Here is a 20,366-nt window from a genome sequence, read left to right on the forward strand (position 1 = left end):
CCTCCCGCGGGCGCTGGGGGAGGGGCGTGGGCGCAGCCCCGGCCGGCGCCCCCCGCACCCCCTCAGTCGCCCCGCCCCGCACCCGCCCGCCCGCCCGCCCGCCCGCACCGCCCGGCCCCCGCCCGCGCCCCGCCCGCCGCCGCCGCCGCCGCCCGCACCTCCCGCCCGGCCGGCCGGCCCCTCCCTCCCGCCCGCGCCCCGCCCGCCGCCCGCCGCCCCCCGCCCCCCGCCCGGCCCCTGCGCGCCGAGGTGCGCGCGCCCGCGCGTATGTGTGTGAGTGCGTGTCCTGCTCGCTCCATGTTGCCGCCTCTCCCGGTACCTGCTGCTGCTCCCGGGGCTGCGGGAAATGCGAGAGGCTGAGCCGGGGAGGAGGAACCCGAGCAGCAGCGGCGGCGGCGGCCGCGGCGGCGGCGGCGGGAGGAGCCCCCCAGGAGGAGGACCGGGATCCATGTGTCTTTCCTGGTGACTAGGATGTCGTCGGAGGAGGACAAGAGCGCGGAGCAGCCGCAGCCGCCGCCACCACCCCCCGAGGAGCCCGGAGCCCCGGCCCCGAGCCCCGCAGCCGCAGACAAAAGACCTCGGGGCCGGCCTCGCAAAGATGGCGCTTCCCCTTTCCAGAGAGCCAGAAAGAAGTAAGTTGAGTGTGAGGGAGCCAGGCCGGGAGCCAGCCGCGGCGCCGGGCCGGAGCTGTCACCGGCGCGCCCGGCCCCCTGCCCCCGCGCGCCCCCGGCCGCCCCCGCGGGGTGGGGGTGGGGCCCGCCGGCCGCGCGGCTCCGGCCCCGGGCGCCCGCCCGCCCCGCGCCCCGCGCCCCCTGCGCGGCCGCCCGGCCCGGCCTCCCGCGGGCGCCCGCACCTCACTCCGCCCGGCGGGGCTCCGACGGCCCGCGCCGCCGCCGCCGCCGCCACACTTTACTTTTGAGTTTGGCCCTGGCGCCGGCTTTTCTTGGTGCTTCTGGCTTTGGAGAAATTTCTCGGCGATTCCCCTCGGCCTAGCTGGGTCACTGCAGAAAGCCCCGGCGGAGCGCGCCCAGGTCGTCCCCGGGCGAGCGCATTGTCAACTACAAAGCGGTCCGCTGCGGGACACTCGCGGAGCTGTCAAAGCGCCGGGGCCAGGTGGTCGCCCCGCCGGCTTCGCTGGGGGACAAGGGCACGGGAGGAGCTCGCGCCGCCCCTCTTTGTCGGCCTGCTGCCCCTTTAACTTTTCGTGCCCCCGAACCTGAGCTTTCGTCCTTTAATGATACATTAGGAAGTCGCCCGACTTCTTCCTCCCCCTCCCCCTCCCCCACCCCGACCCGCACTGCCCGGCGCCGGGGAGCTCGGCTGCCGGGAGATCGCGCGGCCGCGGCCGGAGCGTGCAGAAGTTTTGGAAGCGGAGCCAGGATCCCCGCGGCAGGCCGGGTAGCGAGAGCACGTTTGTGCAGGGAGAAGACAGATGCAAGTGTTGCCGAACTTCCTCGGAGTCGTCGCTCGGAGCCGGTACCGGCTCGGCCAGGGCTTTCGTTTGGTTTCCAGCGGGCGCGAGGACTTAGACTGGGGTTACTCGAGGACCGGGAATGCTTTTTTTTGCAAAATGGTTCTGCGGCCACTTGGCCTGGAAACTAAGAAACCGGTTTCGGTGCCGGGGAGCCGCTCCGCGCTCGTGGCTCCGGAGGGTGCTCGGGGAGACCTGCGAACGCCTTCGGAAGTTGTAGAATGGCGTGTGGTGCTTACTCATTTCATGCTAGGATCATCTCATTGAACTGTCGGGAGTGGAAGGGCGCACGGGGACGCGCAGAGAGCGGCACGCTCGTGGAGAGCCTGGTGTTTTGTTGTTGTCTCTCGGGCGCACTGGTTTAGTAATATTAGTGTGATGTTTGGTGATACATAGTCGAAGTAATGGGGTTCACCGAGGCAGAGGAGGGCAGCGCTGTGGCAAACCCGTGGAGCCCCGGCTGCAGTTCTCTTTTTCTGCTTTGCTCTCCTTTTACTGTGAAAATGATTCAGGCCCTTTAACTTGCTTGCCTCCATATTTTCTTTCCAGCTCTTACCTACCTATGACAAATCGTGAGAGAAACAAGGACAGGACAAATATACATTATTGCACTGGCTTCTTTGTGATACAAAGTTGCGGTCTATTATGCCACTGGCGAGGATTGTAATGAAACGTCTGGTGTAAAAATGCCCTTACTATTCCCCGATTGAGTGAATTTGGAGAAGGAAGATGGAGTTTTAAGTAACTTTAAACTTCGTCACTTTTTTGTTTCCTTTAAAGCCACGCATGTCCAGCCGTATTAGGGTTTTAAGTTAATTGCTTCCCGTTTTGACTATTTCTTTCTTGCATTCTTTCTCAGTATTATCTTGGGGTTAATGTATATTCTAGGTTTGCTTTTAAATTCTTACTCTAGGAAGAGTGGACCTATTTGTTGTCACACCCCTCACCCATACACATGCAAGTGCACGAGCACGCGCGCACACACACACACACACACACAAGCAAATACACAAACCCACAGGCCAAACACACATGCATAGCTCCCCTGAGTTCCAAGTGAGTTCATTTGTATTAGTGCAACCCCTGGGTGCACCGAAAGAAACGTTGGATTGGGGTATTACCTCTGTATTATTTTTATCTCATTTTATGTGTAAAGAAAAAGTACCCCTTTGAGAAATTGAAAATTTCTACTCATGTTTAGTACAATTCTAAGTCTTAGGAGAGTTTTCTTTCTTGAATTTCAGAACTGGTACAGCATTCCTCACACGAAATTTAGTGGTAACTTTGATGATTCCAAACTTTTTAGTGAATTTTAAAAAATTTGGTGTGTCTTTTGAAGGGAGTGGACTCTGCTTGTTTTAGAAACATGTAAGTGGAAACTAATATGTGAGCTGGAAAGCAAATGGGAGGGTTTTTAATTGTGTTTCTCTATACAGTGTTGGGGATGTGTGCAGAAAAGACCCTGCAGTTGGGTAGTGAAGATCCTGAAAGTGAAACTGCAGTGTACCAAATGTAAATTAGGTTTGTAAATGCTAAAATTACAGGGGATTGCAAGTAATTACCTAAGGAATGAAAATTAATATATTTTTTTTTGTGAAATGCAGTGGAGATACAAGTTTTTGAATTGTGCATGTTATTTAGATGGTCAGTAAGTGGGTTGTTTTGTGCTAAAGAAAATGTCTTATGACACTGCTTAAAAGTGTCTTTGTGTGTTTTTCTTTGGATTTAGAAAAAGAGGGTAACCATGCACTGCTAATTATACTTTGAATTTTTAATAATTACATAAGTAAGCTTAGCATTTTCTTGTTTTATACTGCTAGATAATTTTTGTCTTATTCTGTTTAAAAAGCATAGGCTATATAGTTACTAGTTTTGGTTAACTGTTATCTTAATTGTTTACTAAAATTAAGAATTTTGAACTGAAGCTATAGCTGAGTTTGAAAAGGAGGTATAAAAAAAAGGATTTCCTGTTGCCCAAATGTGAAGTCAAAAATGAAATTTACATTTGTTTGAAATTACATTGTTTGAAAGTTCTCCTTAACAGTAAGGATTATCTAATTGGTTATTTGGAGTAGCTCATAATCTTTATCAGAGGTGCAGGTCTTTCCATTGGTGAAGAAGCTCCTGCCACAGAGTAGGCACATACTAGAGGGCTGATTTTCTGTTAATGTTTAGGGAACTTTCCCCAAAGCTTTGATTTTTATTTTTCCTTCCTTGGAATATAGATTCCTTGGAATATATATTCGCTTTACTAAATTGGGAAGATAACCATTCTACCATATTTTTTACCAAGTCAACAAAGTTAATGTTAGGGATGGGGTGCGTGTGGGGGCGGGGGTGGTGGAGAAGCAGGTGGTAAGGATAGGATGTCTGAGGCACTGTCCTTGACTCTTTTTGAAAAAACAAAACAAAAAACAAAAACACCCCAAACCTCTTTATATTCTGAACCCCTTTCTTTTCAGAGAGCAATTACTGTTATTAGAAAGCCACCTTGAGCCTTATTGTTGTAGAAAATTGGGCACAACCAGTGATGTCAATCAAAGGGACAGCAAAAAAATGGCTCTGCAGCCGATGACTTTTGCTATTCTATATTTGTAAGGTCCCTCCCCCAACAAAATATCATTTCCATAGCTGTGAATTTGAAATAAGTAATAAAAAGGTGTATTACATTGTAATATATGGAGCTTTGTAAAGGAACAGTTTACAGTTGGAGGATACTGTTATTCATGCTTCTTGAGATAATGCAATTTTCTAATTTTTATGATAGTAATTATTTTTCTTATTTTTAAAGAGATTTAGGTACATGGAAATTTTGGCAATTACTGGTCTCTGGCACTTAATAGGCATTGAAATGTTTTAATGTACTTGAAAATCAAAAAGCTGGTCCAGGAATGGCAGCCTTTCACCTGTTAGGGCGGCTGTTCTCCAACCTGACCTCACTGTAGTCAGTCTGCTGATGTCCTTTTGGTCTTATTCATGGAGTCTCTAGGCTTTGGGAGTATGTTGTAAGTCTTACAATTTTATGTTCAGCATATTGGTTGTTATTACATAAACAATTAAAAGTATCAGAATCGTTTCTTTTCCCATTCTGAAAACAGCGGTTTAATACATTTTCCTACTGTCTCAGTTAATTCTGCCATGCCAGATCTTGAGGCCATTTGCAGGGTGACAAACACTATTCTACCCTTCCCCTCTCCCCCACCTTTTTGCAAAACTACTTGGTATTCCCCAGGCCACAGTCCGATTGCCTTTGGGCAGATAGTGATTGTCCAATGACATTTCCTCAAGCCACTTGCAGATATGACTGAGGGGCTTCCATGAAACCTCATTTCCAAAACAAAAATGGTCAGTTTTTAGTTACAGTTGATATTAGATGCAGTCTATGCTTTTGCCTGGTGGGGAGGTGTGAGATACCTTGGGTACATTTTTGTATCCATTTGATACATTTTTTAATCCATGAGATGTTTGAACCCAACATAATTTTTTAGCTGATATAGAATAAACTTACCGGTCTGCGTGTGCGTGTGTGTGTGTGTGTATGTGTGTGTGTATTTCTCCTTTTTTGCTTTATTGTTTTGGCCCGTCTTTTAATTCCAGCAAGCTGATTAATGCCTTCCTCCTCTTTTTAAAAAATTGTCTTTATCATGTTTGTGCTACAGTGTCTATTTTCAGAACTTCTTGGCAGTGTGAGTTGCAAAAGTTATGGAGTGAAATAGGGACAATTTCTTTTTCTTTTCTTTCTCTCTCTCTTTGGTGGTGGCCTGCATATAAATGTGTGTTTGTGGTTAGTGTGAAAATTTAGTGGAAAGACCAATTCTGAATTTGTGATGGGAAGTGTCAGTCTCTCTTTGCAGAATTGGAAGGACTTAGGAACACAAGAGAAACTGGAATGACACAGCTCTTTTTGCACTTTGTCTAGGAAAAAGTCTCATGTAAAAGATGGGAAAATTGTTTGACTTTGTTTTTGCTGCTAATTTTGTGATAGCAGTAACTATGTATGATACACAAATGCTGAAATTGCTTCAGAAGTCCGGGAAGTAGTGTTCTATAACTTTTTAGGTCTTGCATTTGGCATGTTTTATTCAAAGATCATGTAAATGTTCAGTGTATGTTGGCGGTGGACCGTCAACTCTGGAAGAAGGTTCGCTGGGGCCAAGAGGGCTCTGCAAAGATTGGGAGGAAGCAGTACTTGAGTTAGAACTTGAATGATTGATAAGATTTAGCCAAGTGCAGTGAGAAAGTTAGAGAGTGTTCTAGGGTAGCAGTGTGAGTGAAATTATTGAGGCGGGAAGTGTAAAACGTGTTTTCTTGGTGGAGTGTGACTAGAACAGAGGCTTAATGTGGGATTTGGGGCCGTGCCATGATGGTCCTTGAATGCCAGGCTAATGAGTTTGGGCTTTGTAGTGCAGGGGTTATAAACTCTTTACAGGGACCAGGTAGGTAATTTAAATGATTACATGCAGCTTGTAAGATCCTGAATGACAGCTGACATAACTTAAGGCCTCGAGTTGGGGAAAAAATGGTGAGTAAAAACAGCCTGAAGGGTTCTAGGAATCTATGCCTTGCTCAGGTGCAAATGAGAGAATGTTCTGGCTGATAGTTGCCATGTGAGACTGTCAGATGTTGCTTTTAGATATTCTGGTCTGTTCTTTTTCTTTCTTTTAAGGATGTTATTTATTAGACGGAGAGAAACCGCAGGTAGGCAGAGCAGCAGGCAGAGGGAGAAGGAGAAGCAGGCTCTCCACTGAGCAGGGAGCCTGATGTGGGACTCGATTCCAGGACCCTGCAATCATGACCCCAGCCGAAGGCAGCTGCCTAACCGACTGAGCCACCCAGGCGCCCCTAGATATTCTGGTTTTTCAACAGAGACTGAGAACTTAGAATTTTACGTGAATTCTCTTTTTAAGTGTCTTCAGTTAATATCTAAAACACTATTTGGGACTACCCCTTGTGGGTTAGGTTTAATCTGTGGACCACGGGGGTGCCTGGGTGGCTCAGTGGGTTAAAGCCTCTGCCTTTAGCCTAGGTCATGATCCCAGGGTCCTGGGATAAAGCCCCGAATCGGCCTCTCTGCTCAGCAGGGAGCCTGCTTCCTCCTCTCTTTCTGCCTGTTTCTCTGCCTACTTGTGATCTCTGTCTGTGAAATAAATGAATAAACTATTTAAAAAAAAAAAATCTGTGGACCGCGAGCAAGTTACAGGTCTTCAACTCTTACCCAGGTTATCTTATTTTTTAAATTAAAGTTCTAAAAGCAGATGTTTGCCATCTTCCAGAGGACAGAAACGTTATTAAATTACTTTTTATTCTCTGTGCGTTTTATACAGTTGAATGTCAGTACTCTAATACTTGTTTATTTGTTGGCAATTATTTTAGGAAAGCTGCCCTGGTAATAATATGAAGAGAGGAGTTACCTGGAGGCAGAGATTAACAGCAGATTGCAATAGTCATGGTGGGAGTTGATGAAGGCAGATGGTATATTGTTGGTAAAGTGGTTGGAAAAGAAGAGAGATTTCAGTCAATGCAGAAGAGGAGTTTTGAAGTTTCTGCCACAGATGTTGAGGTGATAGAGACGTCTGGGGGTGTTTGGGCAGTGTAGCATTGAAGTTTAGGAGCTTGATTAGGGTAGGTGATTAAAGATGTAACTTCCTTGAAATCACTGAGAATGCGGAGGGCATGTGAAATTTAGTAAAAGAATTGGGATGCTTGCTTCTCTTAGGACATGGTGGTGCGGCGGGAAGGGACCAAGAAAGCCCATAAAAATGAGGAAGGAAATCCGAACATGTTCTACAAAAGGGCAAGTATGTGCAAGGGTGTTCATGGCAGCAGAGAAAAGTAGAAAATGAATAGAGAACCGGCTACAGCAAAACACCTATAAGTGGACCGCCGGGAAGTTTTTCTCAGGACCGAGAGGTGGACCTGTCGGTACCAAAGTGGGAAAATGTCTGTGGTATATTTGCTGACTTGAGGGAAAATCTTCTGAAAGTTGCAAAGCAGTAAGTTTAGTACTATTTAGTAAAGAGCACATAACCCCAAACTATGGATGTATTCTGGGTAGAGAAAATTATTTGGAAGAATACATAGCATCATTAATACTTCTGTGGCGTATATAATCTTGTATGTACATTTATGCACTGTTTATTTATTTATTTTAGAGAACTGGCAGGGAGAGGGGAGAGAGTCCCAAGCAGGCTCTGTGCTGAGCGCTGAGCTGGATGCGGGGCTCGATCCCATGACCCTGAGATCATGATCCAAGCCAAAGTCAGGAGTTGGATGCTTAACTGACTGAGCCACCCACGGGCCCCTCTTTAAAAAGCCAATAGCTGAAAACCATAGTCGTGTTTTACAAATGAGAAAACCAGGTTCTGGGGTCCATCACAGATTGAGGCACCAGGTTGCCTGCATTCAAATCCAAGTCCTACTACTCACTCACTGGTCGTCTTGGGAAGTTGCTGGACTGTTGGCTGCCTTCGTTGCCTCGTCTGCAGAGTGCACATTCCAGCACACCTGGTGTAGGATTGTTGTGAATTTATGTGTAGAATTTACAACAGTGTCTGGCACAAACTGAGTACTGTACTTAGGAGGTACTGTTAGAAGAATTGGTTAATATGTGTTATTGCCGCTCTCATGAGTTGTCATCAATCAAGTATTTGCCTGATGTCCTAGAACTTGTTAGTGACAGACAAGTGATGAGATACCACACTCGCTCTAAGAATGTCATGGCATAAGATAATGTAGTAGTTACTGGGGGTGGGAGGGGGCAATGAAGATTTCCTTTCTGTACAGCTGTCCCTAATAAAAACAAAAAAGAAAGATAAAAAAGCTAGGTCAGCAGAAATCTCTATAGAATGTTTCTTATTATGAGGAACACATGAAGAACAACAAAAAGTAGTTCCCTCGAAGCTGTATATATAGTACCGTTACTACAGAATTATTAAAAATTTTTTATTGTCCAAACTTGTGAATGTGGTCATAGTGATCTTTTTATATTATAGCTCTGCCGACTCTGTTTTTATTAGTAGGTCTTCCTAATTGAGACTTCCTATCAGGTGGCTTTAAAATGATTTATGTCTTTCATACTGAGTCTTCCCCCCCCCCATTTATTTATTTATTTATTTATTTATTTGACAGATCACAAACAGGCAGAGAGGCAGGCAGAGAGAGAGGAGGAAGCAGGCTCCCCACTGAGCAGAGAGCCCGATGTGGAGCTCGATCCCAGGACCCTGAGATCATTACGCAAGCTGAAGAGAGAGGCTTAACCCACTGAGCCACCCAGGTGTCCCCTGAGTCATTTTTAATATTTACATTTCCATGTAATCATTTACATTAGAAGCGGCATAGCCAGAGGTCATAGGAAGTATGTGTGATTTTGTTAATTCCATCTTTTAGTGGAGCCTAGCAGTAAACAAATAACTTCCTTGGTTTCCTGATCTTGGGGATCCTAGTGGCATATACCACATGTCTCGAGTAAACACCCAGTTAGATATAAAGTAAATTTTAAAGAACTAATTATATTTTTTACCTTAAAGCTCTCATCATCTAATTGTTCTGCCAAGGTTGAATTTGGTTGCTATGGCCAGTTTTTCTCATATCAGTCTCTTACATACTTAGAGACTCATAAAATGGGAAAACCAGATGAGCATTCTAAGAACTCTTCATCTAACCCCTCATTTTGCAGGTAGCTGAGACTCAGAGAGGTGATAGCATGCTATAGATCATACATCAGGGTCTTAACCTGCACAGTAAATGCCGGGAGAGAAGGTAGTCTATTATGTTGGTGACCCCCAGTGAACCATGGCTGCTGGGATTTATGCTGTTGTATGGTCACCTCCCCATGTGTCTTGTCTAGCCCTGTGACTCACTTTAACCAGTAGAATGCAGCAAAAATGGCACTGTGCTAGTTTGGGGCCTAGGCTTTAAGAAGTCCAGGAAATTTAACTCTTGCCTGCTTGGGAGCCCCAGTCACCATGCAAGAAGGTAGGTCCTGCCCTGCTGGAGAGACCATGTGCACAGGCGGGGATTCTGGACCCCAGTGAAGAAGAGAGGCCCAGTTGCCAGTGTCCCAGCTGAGTTCAGCCCGTTGTCAGATTCCCTGTAGAGTGCAGCTACGAAAGTGACCACCGGTGAAACTAGCAGAGGAACCAGCCAGCTGAGGGCCTTCCATATTGCAAAATTATGAGTGAATAAAATGGTGGTTGTTTTAATCTGTTAGATTTTGTGGTGGTTTGTTATGTATCGGTATAAAATGGAAGCAGATGATTTTGTGAATTAAGAAACTGTAAAAACAAAAACTATTGGAGATACAAATGATAAAAATCATTATTGTTTTTCAGCTTCTTTTACTGAGATAGTTGAATGAGGCTACCCCTAACCTTTGCCCCTCATTTCAGTAAGGTATTTTGAAATAGAAGTGGATTTTTATTATTGGGGAATTTAAATGGTATTTAAAAATGTAGCTGTCACAGTGTAGCTCAGACTATAATTAGATAATATGTAATGGAAAAAAATAATTACGGTTTTCAGCTTTCAAAAGATATGATTTTACTTTCTTGACTTTTACAGGTATCTTCTACATATCTGGAGGTTTATGGACTCTTGTGTCAGGATACCTGGGTTATATTCCTGGGCCTAGCATAGGTTTGCCTTTAAGAATGACTTGGATAGGGGTGCCTGGGTGGCTCAGTGGGTTAAGGCCTCTGCCTTTGGCCCGGGTCGTGGTCCCCGGGTCCTGGGATCGAGCCCCACGTCGGGCTCTCTGCTCGGCAGGGAGCCTGCTTCCCCCTCTCTCTCTGCCTGCCTCTCTGCCTACTTGTGATCTCTCTCTCTGTCAAATAAATAAATAAAATCTTAAAAAAAAATGTTAAAAAAAAAAAAAAAAAAGAATGACTTGGATAGGAAGGTTTATTTCTCTCCCATCAAAGCCTGGAAGGAAGGCACTAGTGCTGGTGTGGCGTCCCTGCGCTGTGAGATCACCAGTGACTCCATTGATGTTATCTTTCTGCCCGGACATCTCGAGGATGTGGCCTTTGCCCTCACGTTCCGTGATGGCTCCTAGAGGACTGCTCATTACATCCACGTCCGTTGAAGTAGAACGGAGGGAGAGTGGACCCAGGGCACAATTCCCGTCTTCCAAACAGTCTTGTAAGAAGTACCACGTGGTTCAGCTTGTTTGTAATTGGTTGGAGCCTAGTCATATGGCCATGTGTGGTGCAAAGGAGGCTGGGAACGTAATCCTTTAGCTGAGTACATGGCTGCCTCGGGCGGATGGAGAGTGGTGTTGGTGAGGGACGGAGGGAACGCTCCAGAAGCAGCCAGTAGCCTGCTCCACTGTGGGCAACCGGTTTATCTCCGGGGCTTGGGTCTTCCCGAGTGTGAGAATGACGATGCAGAACCACTAGAGAGGGCAGATGGATTTCACACTGAGGGCCAACCCCAGGGGAGTGGGAGTGATGACCTGCGGTGTTCTTTGAAATCCCACCTGAGGCCCAGTTGTTGGCCCCAGCAGGGTGAGGAAGTAGAGGAAGGATTTATTTTGGGTAAATAGGGGAGTGATAGCATGCTGTGGTTTTTATACTGTGCTACATATTTTAGCCTTTTTTTTTTTTTTTAAAGGTTTATTTATTCATTTGACAGATCTCAGAGATGACAAGTAGGCAGAGAGGCAGGCAGAGAGAGAGGAAGGAAAGCAGGTTCCCTGCTGAGCAGAGAGCTGGACGCGGGGCTCCGTCTCAGGACCCCGAGATCTTGACCTGAGCCGAAGGCAGAGGCTTTAACCCACTGAGCCACCCAGGCACCCCATTTTAGCCTTTTTTTTATGTATAGCTACTTCAGTTTTTTAAAATCTTCTCATTGAAAATACTTGGTTATTTTGCTAAGTAAGCTTTGGACCACCCCCCTCCCTTTAAGATATCCTGAAATTCATTCCATATTTAAAAATTTTGCTAATAAACCTGAGTCCCAACTTTGTGCACAACATTCTCAAAACTGGGGATTGGGATGATGTAGAAAAAGAGTAAACTTCTTTATGCAGTGTGTATCAGAAAGCTAGAGTATGTGGGGGTAACAGACAGACTCAAGTCTTAGTTTCTGCAGTCAGCAAGAGTTGATTTCTTGCTTGTACTACGCGTACTGCATGGGCTGGCTTGGAAGCTTTGCTCTACAGCGGCTGCATCCCGGCTGAGGGAGACCCCATCTCTGTCCTTCACTGTTGCCAAGGCAGGAAAAGGAGAACATCGTAGGTTCTGCGATGGTAGGTTCTTAAAGGCTGGAAGCAATGGCATATGTCGGCTGTGTTTACCTTTCATTGACCTGAGAAAGGCACATGTTAGTACCTAACTTCACGAGAGCATGGGACGTGAAATCATATTTCTGGAGGGAGAACTAGACGTATTCGGTGAAGACAACCAGTAAACACCACAGAGGGTAACATTTATTTTCATCCAGAATTTCATATTTCACTTTGGAGTATGTTTTGTTACCTATAATTGAGTATGGCCATCTGGTAGACTGCTACACTAGAACATATTAATTAAGGTGATGTGTTTAATAATAAATATACAGAACATTTTGCAGAGGTAGAAATAATACAGGAGTAATAGGGCTTGGGTTCCTGCTTCTTTTTCTACTGTACGTCATGCTCGTTTCCTTTCTTCTCCCGCCTGAAAGGAGGGAAGGCATCAGACGTTAAAAATGGTATTTAATGTTACTGAGATTATAGGTGACTTAAAATCTTTTTTTGGGGGGGGTAAAGATTATTTATTTATTTGACAGAGAGACGGAGAGAGGACAAGTAGGCAGAGAGGCAGGCAGAGGAGAGGGAGAAGCTCTCCACTGAGCAGGGAGCCCGGTGCGGGGTTCCATCCCAGGCCCCCCGGATCGTGACCTGAGCCGAAGGTAGCTGCTTAACTGACTGAGCCACCCAGGCACCCCCCCCTTTTTTTCAAAGTCAGTTTTTATAGCATGTTTTATTTCCAGTCTGGGTTTCTTTGTCTATTTGTTTTCTATTAATTACCCAAGGGAGATGTTACTGAGCATCTCCTATGCACGGTACACTGGAGGAACCAAAATGAGCCGATCCCTAGCCGCAGTTCTTCCGTGCACACTGTGCTAGAAAATGACCAATCCCGTGATGGGACGTTGTGCAGAGTGCTAGGGAGATAGAGAAGGAAGAACTTAAGGCAGGGAAATGAAGACGTGAAAACACGAGTTAAGTCCTGAAGAATGAAAACAAACTACTGAAGAGAGTAGGGGGTGAGGAACAACCAGTCCATGGCCATGATGGGTCAGATACTTCCATCTTCCCTGAAGATCATGCTTGGCAGGCAGGGGCAGTAGAGTCATTAGGTCCTGTTTTACAGATGAAGGAGCTGCTTCCGAAGATCACGTGGTCTGTAAGCGATGCAGTCAGGATTTGACTCCAGGTGTGTCTGACTCTGGTCTTCACTTTCTCAAGAAACTCCAGTCTAACTTGCAGCTGCGAATTAAAGTTTGAGGATTTCATGTATAACATCGTGACTACAGTTGGTAACTGTACTACAGAATTGGAATTTGTTGTGAGAGTAGAACTTAAATGTTTCCACACACAAAAAGAAGATAAATATGTGAGGTGATGTATTAATGAACCAGATGGGAGGAATCCTTTCACAATGTATATGTATATGAAGTCATGATGTAAACTTGAAATACCTTACGATTTTGTCAGTTATACATCAATAAAGTTTAAAAAACAAAACAAAACAAAACAAAACTCAGCAGACCAAAAAAAGTCCAGGTTAGTGTGTGAGAAAATGAGGAAGGGAAAGTAGAATTAGGAATTTTGAATTTTCACTGTAGGCAGTAGGGAGCCATTGAAGATTTAAACAGAAGAGTAACAGTATAACTTGGTTAGAAGATGACCTTGGCAATGACAGGGAAGATGGTACAGAGACAGTATAGATCCCATTCATCATGTGACAGGGACCAGAGTGAGAACCAAAGTGATTTTCCATACTCTTTTTCATCAAGAAATAATACTTGCCTAACTTGTGTTTTCAAATTACCAGCCTGGGAACTAGAAAGACCTTCACTGTCACCAATTCCAGAGCCTTCAGTTTGTGGATTAGGAACTGGAGTACAGACAGCCAGGTTTGACATCTGAGATTACACTTCAAGATCTTTTTTGTCGGTAGCTGGTTCTTATTCTAGGTTCCATTAGCCAACAACCAAATGGGGACCTGTGCCTGGGAGAATGTCTTTGAGGTTCATTCATGTTGTTGCATTTATTAATAGTTTGTTTCTTTTCTTTCTTTTTTTTTTTAAAGATTTTATTTATTTATTTGACAGAGATCACATGTAGGCAGAGAGGGGAAAGCAGGCTCCCTGTGGAGCAGAGAGCCCGGTGCGGGGCTCAATCCCAGGACTCTGGGATCATGACCTGAGCCGAAGGCAGAGGCTTTAACCCACTGAGCCACCCAGGCGCCCCAATAGTTTGTTTTTTTATGTTGGCGAGCGGTATTCCATTGGATGGGTGGGCCACATTTTGTTCATCAGTTCACCAGCTGATGGACACTTGGGTTGTTTGCAGTGTTTTGTGTCCTATGAACAATGCTGCTGAACGTTTGGAAAATGTTTTGGACAAATGGCTTCATTTCTCTGGATAGGTACCTAGGAATATAAATTACTTGCTTACGGGGTTAGTGTATATTTAACTTTTTTAGAAACTTCCAGACTTTTCCAAAGTTCTGTACCATTTTATATTCTCATTAACATTGTGTGAAGGTTCATATCCTTGTTGATGCTTGGAATTGTAAATCTTTTGGATTTTCACTGTTCTGGTGGGTGTGTAGTGATACCTCATTGTGGTTTTAATTTGCATTTCTCTAATGATTTACGATGTTGAGCATCTTTTCAAATGCTTATTCACCATTTCTGTGGTAAAGTATAAATTCTTTTGGTGAAGTATGAATTTAAATCTTTCCCCCATTTTGGGTGTGTGTGTATCTTAATTTTGAGTCATAAGAGTTCATTATATATATGTACACATATCAGACTTATTTTTTAGAGCAGTTTTAGGTTCACAGGAAAACTGAGAGGGAGTTACAGAGATTTCTCATAGACCATCCCTACTCTCACACATACACAGCTTCCCCCATTATCAACACCCTCTGTTACAGGGGTACATTTGTTAGGGTTGATGAACTTCCTTTGACACATCATTATCATCCAGAGTCTGTAGCTGGCATTAGGGTTCACTCTTGGTGCTGTGCATTCTGTGGGTTTGACAAATGTGTGATGACATGTATCTACCATTGTAATATACAGAACAGTTTCACTGCCTGAAAACCCTCCGTTCTGCCTGTTCCTCCTTTCCGTCCCTTCCCGGGCAACTACTGCCATTAAAAAAAAATGTCCATAGTTTGCCTTCTTTTTCTAAAGACTTTATTTATTTATTTGACAGAGAGACACAGTGAGAGAGGGAACACAAGCAGGGGGAGTGGGAGAGGGAGAAGCAGGCTCCCTGCTCAGCAGGGATAAGGGACTTGACCAGGACCCTGGGATCATGACCCAGGTTGAAGGCAGACGCTTAATGACTGAGCCACTGGGGCGCCCCTGTAGTTGACCTTTTTTATGTATTTTTTTAAACATTATTATTATTTTTTTAAGATTTTATTTATTTGACAGAGATCACAAGTAGGGGGAGAGGCAGGCAGAGAGAGAAAGGGGAAAGCAGGCTCCCTGCTGAGCAGAGAGCCCAGTGCGGGGCTCCATCAATCTCAGGACCCTGAGATCATGACCTGGGCCGAAGGCAGAGGCTTAACCCACTGAGCCACCCAGGCGCCCCTCTTTAGGTATTTGTTATACAAGTCCTTTATGAGTTATATGACTTACGGGTGTTTTCTTCCGCTCTGTGGCTTATTCTTAATCAGTTTTTAGTGATGTCTTTTGAAATGCTAAGGCTTCTAATTTTGATGAAGTCCACTTTATCAGTATTTTTTGCCCTTACGGAATTATAATTTTCATATCATATTTAAGAGCTCTTTGCGAAGCCTACGATCGAAAAGATCTGTGCTTACTTCTAGAAGCTTTTATAGTGTTAGGTTTTACATTAAGGTCAGTGATATGTTAGTTTTTATATATGGTGTGAGGTAAGGTCTAAGTGTATTATTCTGCATTTGGATGTAAAGTCATTCCAGCACCATTTGCTGAAGACTGTTCTTTCCTCATTGAATTGTCTTGGCAACTTTGTTGAAAATCACTTGATCATAAACATGTTTATTTCTGGACTTTTCCGTTGATTTGTATGTCTGTCCTTCTGCTAATATTACATTATCTTGATTAGTGTAGCTATATTGTAAATTTTGAAATCAAGTAGTCTAATTCCCCCAACTTTGTTGTTCAGATTGCTTTGCCTATTATAGGTCTTTTGCATTTTCATGTAAATTTTATGGTCAGCCTGCCAGTTTCTACAAAATAATGTATTGGGATTTTGAATATTGAATCTGTAGATCAATCTTAAGAAAAAATTGTTACCTTGTTACTTCTTTTTAAAAATTTTTTCAAAATTATTTAAGTAATCTCTACACCCCTCATGGGGCTCGAACTCATGACCCTGAGATCAAGAGTTGCATGCTTTTCTGACTGAGCCAGCCAGGTGCCCTGATACCACATTATTTCAATACACGAGATTACATTGAATCTGTAAATCAACCTTTTTTTTTTTTCTTTTCAGAGTTTATTTATTTATTTGACAGAGAGAGTAGAAGGGAGGGAGGGAGAGAGCATAAGCAGGTGTCGCAGCAGAGAGAGGGAGCAGGCCCCCCACTGAGCAGGGAGCCCAGTGTGGGGCTCAGTCCCAGGATGCTGAGATCATGACCTGAGCTGAGGGCAGACGCTTAACTGACTGAGCCACCCAGGTGTCCCAAGAAGTTTTACCATTTTCAAACAGAACATCTGTGCGACACTTGGCAAATGACTTCTTGGTGCTTCTGTTGCTTCATCTAAGTGGGTTAATGATAGTATCTACTTCACAGGGTGGTTGTGAAAATTAAATAAAGTAATGTTTGTAAAGAGAATGGTGTCTGATGTACTGTAAGCACTTTATTCGATTTGTTAATTTTATTAACATTAAATAGGCAGGAATTAAGCAGGAAGTTTAAGAGAGGAAAACTGCCCAACTGATCAGATCATCATAGTGTGAGGAAATTAAATCTTGGTGGTTTTTAATCTTTTTTGGAGTTACAGATCCCTTTCCTTTGGATATATCCTCACATTCTCAGAAGAGCATGCATGAATATAGATAGACAGATTTGTGTAATTTAAGGGGAAGGTTTTAGTGAAACTTATTCTGAAAGCTTTGTAGAAGTTCCATAGCCTCCAGAATAAGAAACTGTCTTCTGGGGCACATGGCTGTCTTAATCAGTAGCGTATGTATGTGACTCTTGATCTCAGGGGCGTGAATTCAAGCCCCACGTTGGATGTGGAGCCTACTTTAATAAAAAAAAAAAAAAGAAAGAAAGAAAGAAAAAAAAGAAAAAAAACGCTTTCTTCTAAAGATAGCATGCTGTCTGAAGGAAACTGCCTTGGATGCAGAAAGAGATGGAGGTTTTTATCTCTTCAAAACTGAGTCCTTTGGCACCAGAGTGTAGACTTTTTCTCCTCAAAGTAACTAATTTAAATCAGGAATTATTTTCCCTTTCTGTTGCTGGCCCAGCTTCTCCGCTTTTATTTTTCCTTTTTCTTTACTGTACAGTCCACTCACTGTCTTCCTTAGTGACCCTTTACTCCTCCAACTAACCCCTGTTTAGCTCCTTCCTCTTTTGCTCCATCTTCCTGGGGCAGGGAGGGACTGTTCCGGGAGGAGTAGCCGGGGTCTGGTAGCACTGCACTGGCATAGTGTTGGTGACAAGTGTCCTGAGATTTCTTTTTTTTTTAAGATTTTATTTTTTTATTTGACAGACAGAGATCACGAGTAGACAGAGAGGCAGGCAGAGAGAGGAGGAAGCAGGCTCGCCGCTGAGCAGAGAGCCCAATGTGGGTCTTGATCCCAGGACCCTGGGATCATGACCTGAGCCAAAGGCAGAGTCTTGACCCCCTGAGCCACCCAGGCACCCGAGGTCCTGAGATGCTTGGTGTGTGCCAGTGCTGCCACTGCAAAATGGTGCTGGGTAGAGAACTTACTGATCATTTCCAATTTTAGAGTTATTTTTAGGCTGTGCTTATCACCAGAATTCTGTATCAGATCTCTGTATACGAGATCTCATTATATATTCCCAGTCCCAGTACTTCTGAATCCTAATCCAGTTCCTGGTAACTTTTAACCTACATGTATTATTAAGAGGCCACTGTCAAACGTAGGCCTTTTCGCTCAGGGTCTTTGGGAGAACAGTGAAGGGTCAGCATTAATTTGAACTTCGGTTAAAATAGAATTTGTTTAGTTTAACATTATCATGACAGAGATTATAATTCTTTCCTAAAATTTTTGAAATATAACTCGATTATCCTTTTGTTTACTAAAACATGTGAAAACATTGTTGTCTTTTTCAGTTTGAATCTAAATTTCTTTTGTCACCATAGAACCTGTAGATTTCTAGTCATAGGAATCTGTTATTTCAGATATTTTTCAGTATAAAAAATTAGATTATTGTTACAGAAAATGGGGAGCATGAAGAAAAATAAAAATTTAGCTCTTTCCACTCTAACAAAGACACTCATTTTGATGTTTTCTTTCTAACTTTTTTCATATGCGTATTTTATTTTTGTTGTATTAATGATGGTATATATGGAATTGTGCAACCTACTTTTTGTCTTCGCATATGAGAGAAAATTTCCATGTTGTTAAACTCAATAACATTTTTGAAAGGTGCTTAATTTTTCACTGAGTGAACTGATGTAAACACCCCTTAGTCACCTTTGTTTCTGTACTTAATATTATTATTTTTTTGTGTATTATTATACTATGTAAAGTGCTTTGGCAGACATTTTCGTAGATAAAATCCTTTTCATATTTTTGGATTATTTTTATAGGACAGATTTCCACAAGCAGGATCACTAGCTTAAAAGAAAGCAGCTTTGTGTGAGTCTTGATCCGTAGAGGTGAGTGCTATAGTGTCCGGGTGCCGGGCCTGAGATTCTGGTTCCAGGATTTTCTCCTTGTGGGCTTTGTATAAAAAATGGAATCTCTCCGTATTTGCTTACTCACCTATAGAATGGGGGTGATGACAAATCCCTGTCATAGGGATGTTGAGAAAATTGAAGAGGGTACCGGTTCTGAAAACCTTAGAACAGTGTCTCTTACTCAGTAAGATCCTACTAAATGACTATTTTTATTAAAATTTTAAAATGCTCTCCAAAAAGGGCTGTATCAGATTTTAATGAACCTTTGTCATATATAGTATATTAAAAACCTTCATCTTCTTAGTTTAGTAATTGAAAAATGACTTGAGTTTTAATTTTTTATTTACTTGATTAGTAGGAGTACTGAACATTCTTGAAATTTACTACTTGTATTCCTTCCTTCCTTCCTTTCTTTTATTTTTTTTTAAGATTTTATTTATTTGAAAGAGAGAAAATGAGAGAGAGAGAGCATGAGATGGGGGAGGGTCAGAGGGAGAAGCAGACTCCCTGCTCAGCAGGGAGCCCCATGCCATAGATGATCCCAGGACTCCAGTATCACAACCTGAGCCACGGCAGTGGCAGTGGCTTAACCAACCGAGCCACCCAGGCACCCCTCTACTTGTATTTCTTGTGAATTGCTCAGTTATGTTTTGTGCATAGTTTACTGGAGGAGGGGAATTGTTAATGTTTTTCTTATTTTTTTTTAAGATTTTATTTATTTATTTGACAGACAGAGATCACAAGGAGGCAGAGAGGCAGGCAGAGAGAGAGGAGGAAGCAGGCTCCCTGCTAAGCAGAGAGCCCGACGTGGGGCTCGATCCCAGGACCCCGAGATCATGACCCGAGCTGAAGGCAGAGGCTTAACCCAACTGAGCCACCCAGGCGCCCCAGTGTTTTTCTTATTAATTTAAGCTCTCTATATAACATTTTTAGACATTGATATAAGTAGTCTGCCTCCATTGGCTATATAGAAAATTTACCTTTTGTGTAAGTTACTCCGTTTTATTCAGTTCTTAGTGGAAGAGAACTAGGAAAAATATTTGTAGGTTAGGATAACAATGCCATTAGGGTTTCTTTTTGGAAAGTCAAGCATTTCATTTAATGTCTTTTTGTTTAGTCCCATTCTCAATTAGTAGGGTACAACAGAAGAAACTCCTTTAAATTTTAATCATGGTATTGTTCCTATTTTTTTTTTTTTTTGTAATATAACCTGACTAGTAATGAACCTGTCAGTTTATATATTGAGAAGTTAGCTTATTTCAGTGTTAATGAAAAATGGTTAAATACTTTGAGAGTCACAAACATGCTACCTAAATTCAAAGTGGTTCTATTTATTTACCACCACATGTATCCTTTAACTCCTACTCCTTTTTTTCCTTAATATTTATAGTGGTAGCTACCAAAGGAGCAGCCCCATGTTCCCATAAGGTACCTGACTGCACTGTGCTTCTATTTTCTGTAGCTTGCTTTTGTAGGTGATACTAGGATTGTAGGGGAAGTTGTCGGGGAAGTGAGGGGAACCATGGAGTGGATGAGGGAAGTGGTAAGTTAATTAAAGCCATGGTAGTCAATTAATCTATTGCTGACAAGATTCCATTACACAGAAAAAGCCATTGTGTAGCATCTTAGTTTATGTTTCAAAACCAGAATGATTGAGTGAAGGAAGTCTGTTAATTGATGATAATAAAAATGATTTCTGCAAACACAGCATTTTTGTTAAATCTTACTGAGTACTTTTCACCTTTGGCAAGTTTTGTCTGTTGCAAAAGTTTTCTAAGAGACTTATGTGAAGTTAATTAGAATAACA

The 20,366-nt window shown here is 43.4% G+C and overlaps 1 protein-coding gene across 18 annotated transcripts in view; it reads left to right on the forward strand.

The window, feature by feature from the left end:
* The first annotated feature begins 217 nt into the window (after window positions 1-217).
* KMT2C (lysine methyltransferase 2C) overlaps window positions 218-20,366 on the forward strand; it is a 270,498-nt gene continuing 250,349 nt past the window's right edge. For all 18 annotated transcript variants that reach the window (XR_004276659.1, XM_032303952.1, XM_032303959.1 and 15 more), the window contains exon 1: window positions 218-632. Coding sequence is in view for 17 of the 18 variants with exons in the window: in XM_032303952.1 (XP_032159843.1) it covers window positions 472-632 (161 nt within the window). In the remaining variant the exon portion in view is untranslated. The remainder of the gene's footprint in view (window positions 633-20,366) is intronic.

The sequence above is a fragment of the Mustela erminea genome, chromosome 11 (assembly GCF_009829155.1).
Source record: "Mustela erminea isolate mMusErm1 chromosome 11, mMusErm1.Pri, whole genome shotgun sequence".
Classification (NCBI taxonomy): domain Eukaryota; kingdom Metazoa; phylum Chordata; class Mammalia; order Carnivora; family Mustelidae; genus Mustela; species Mustela erminea.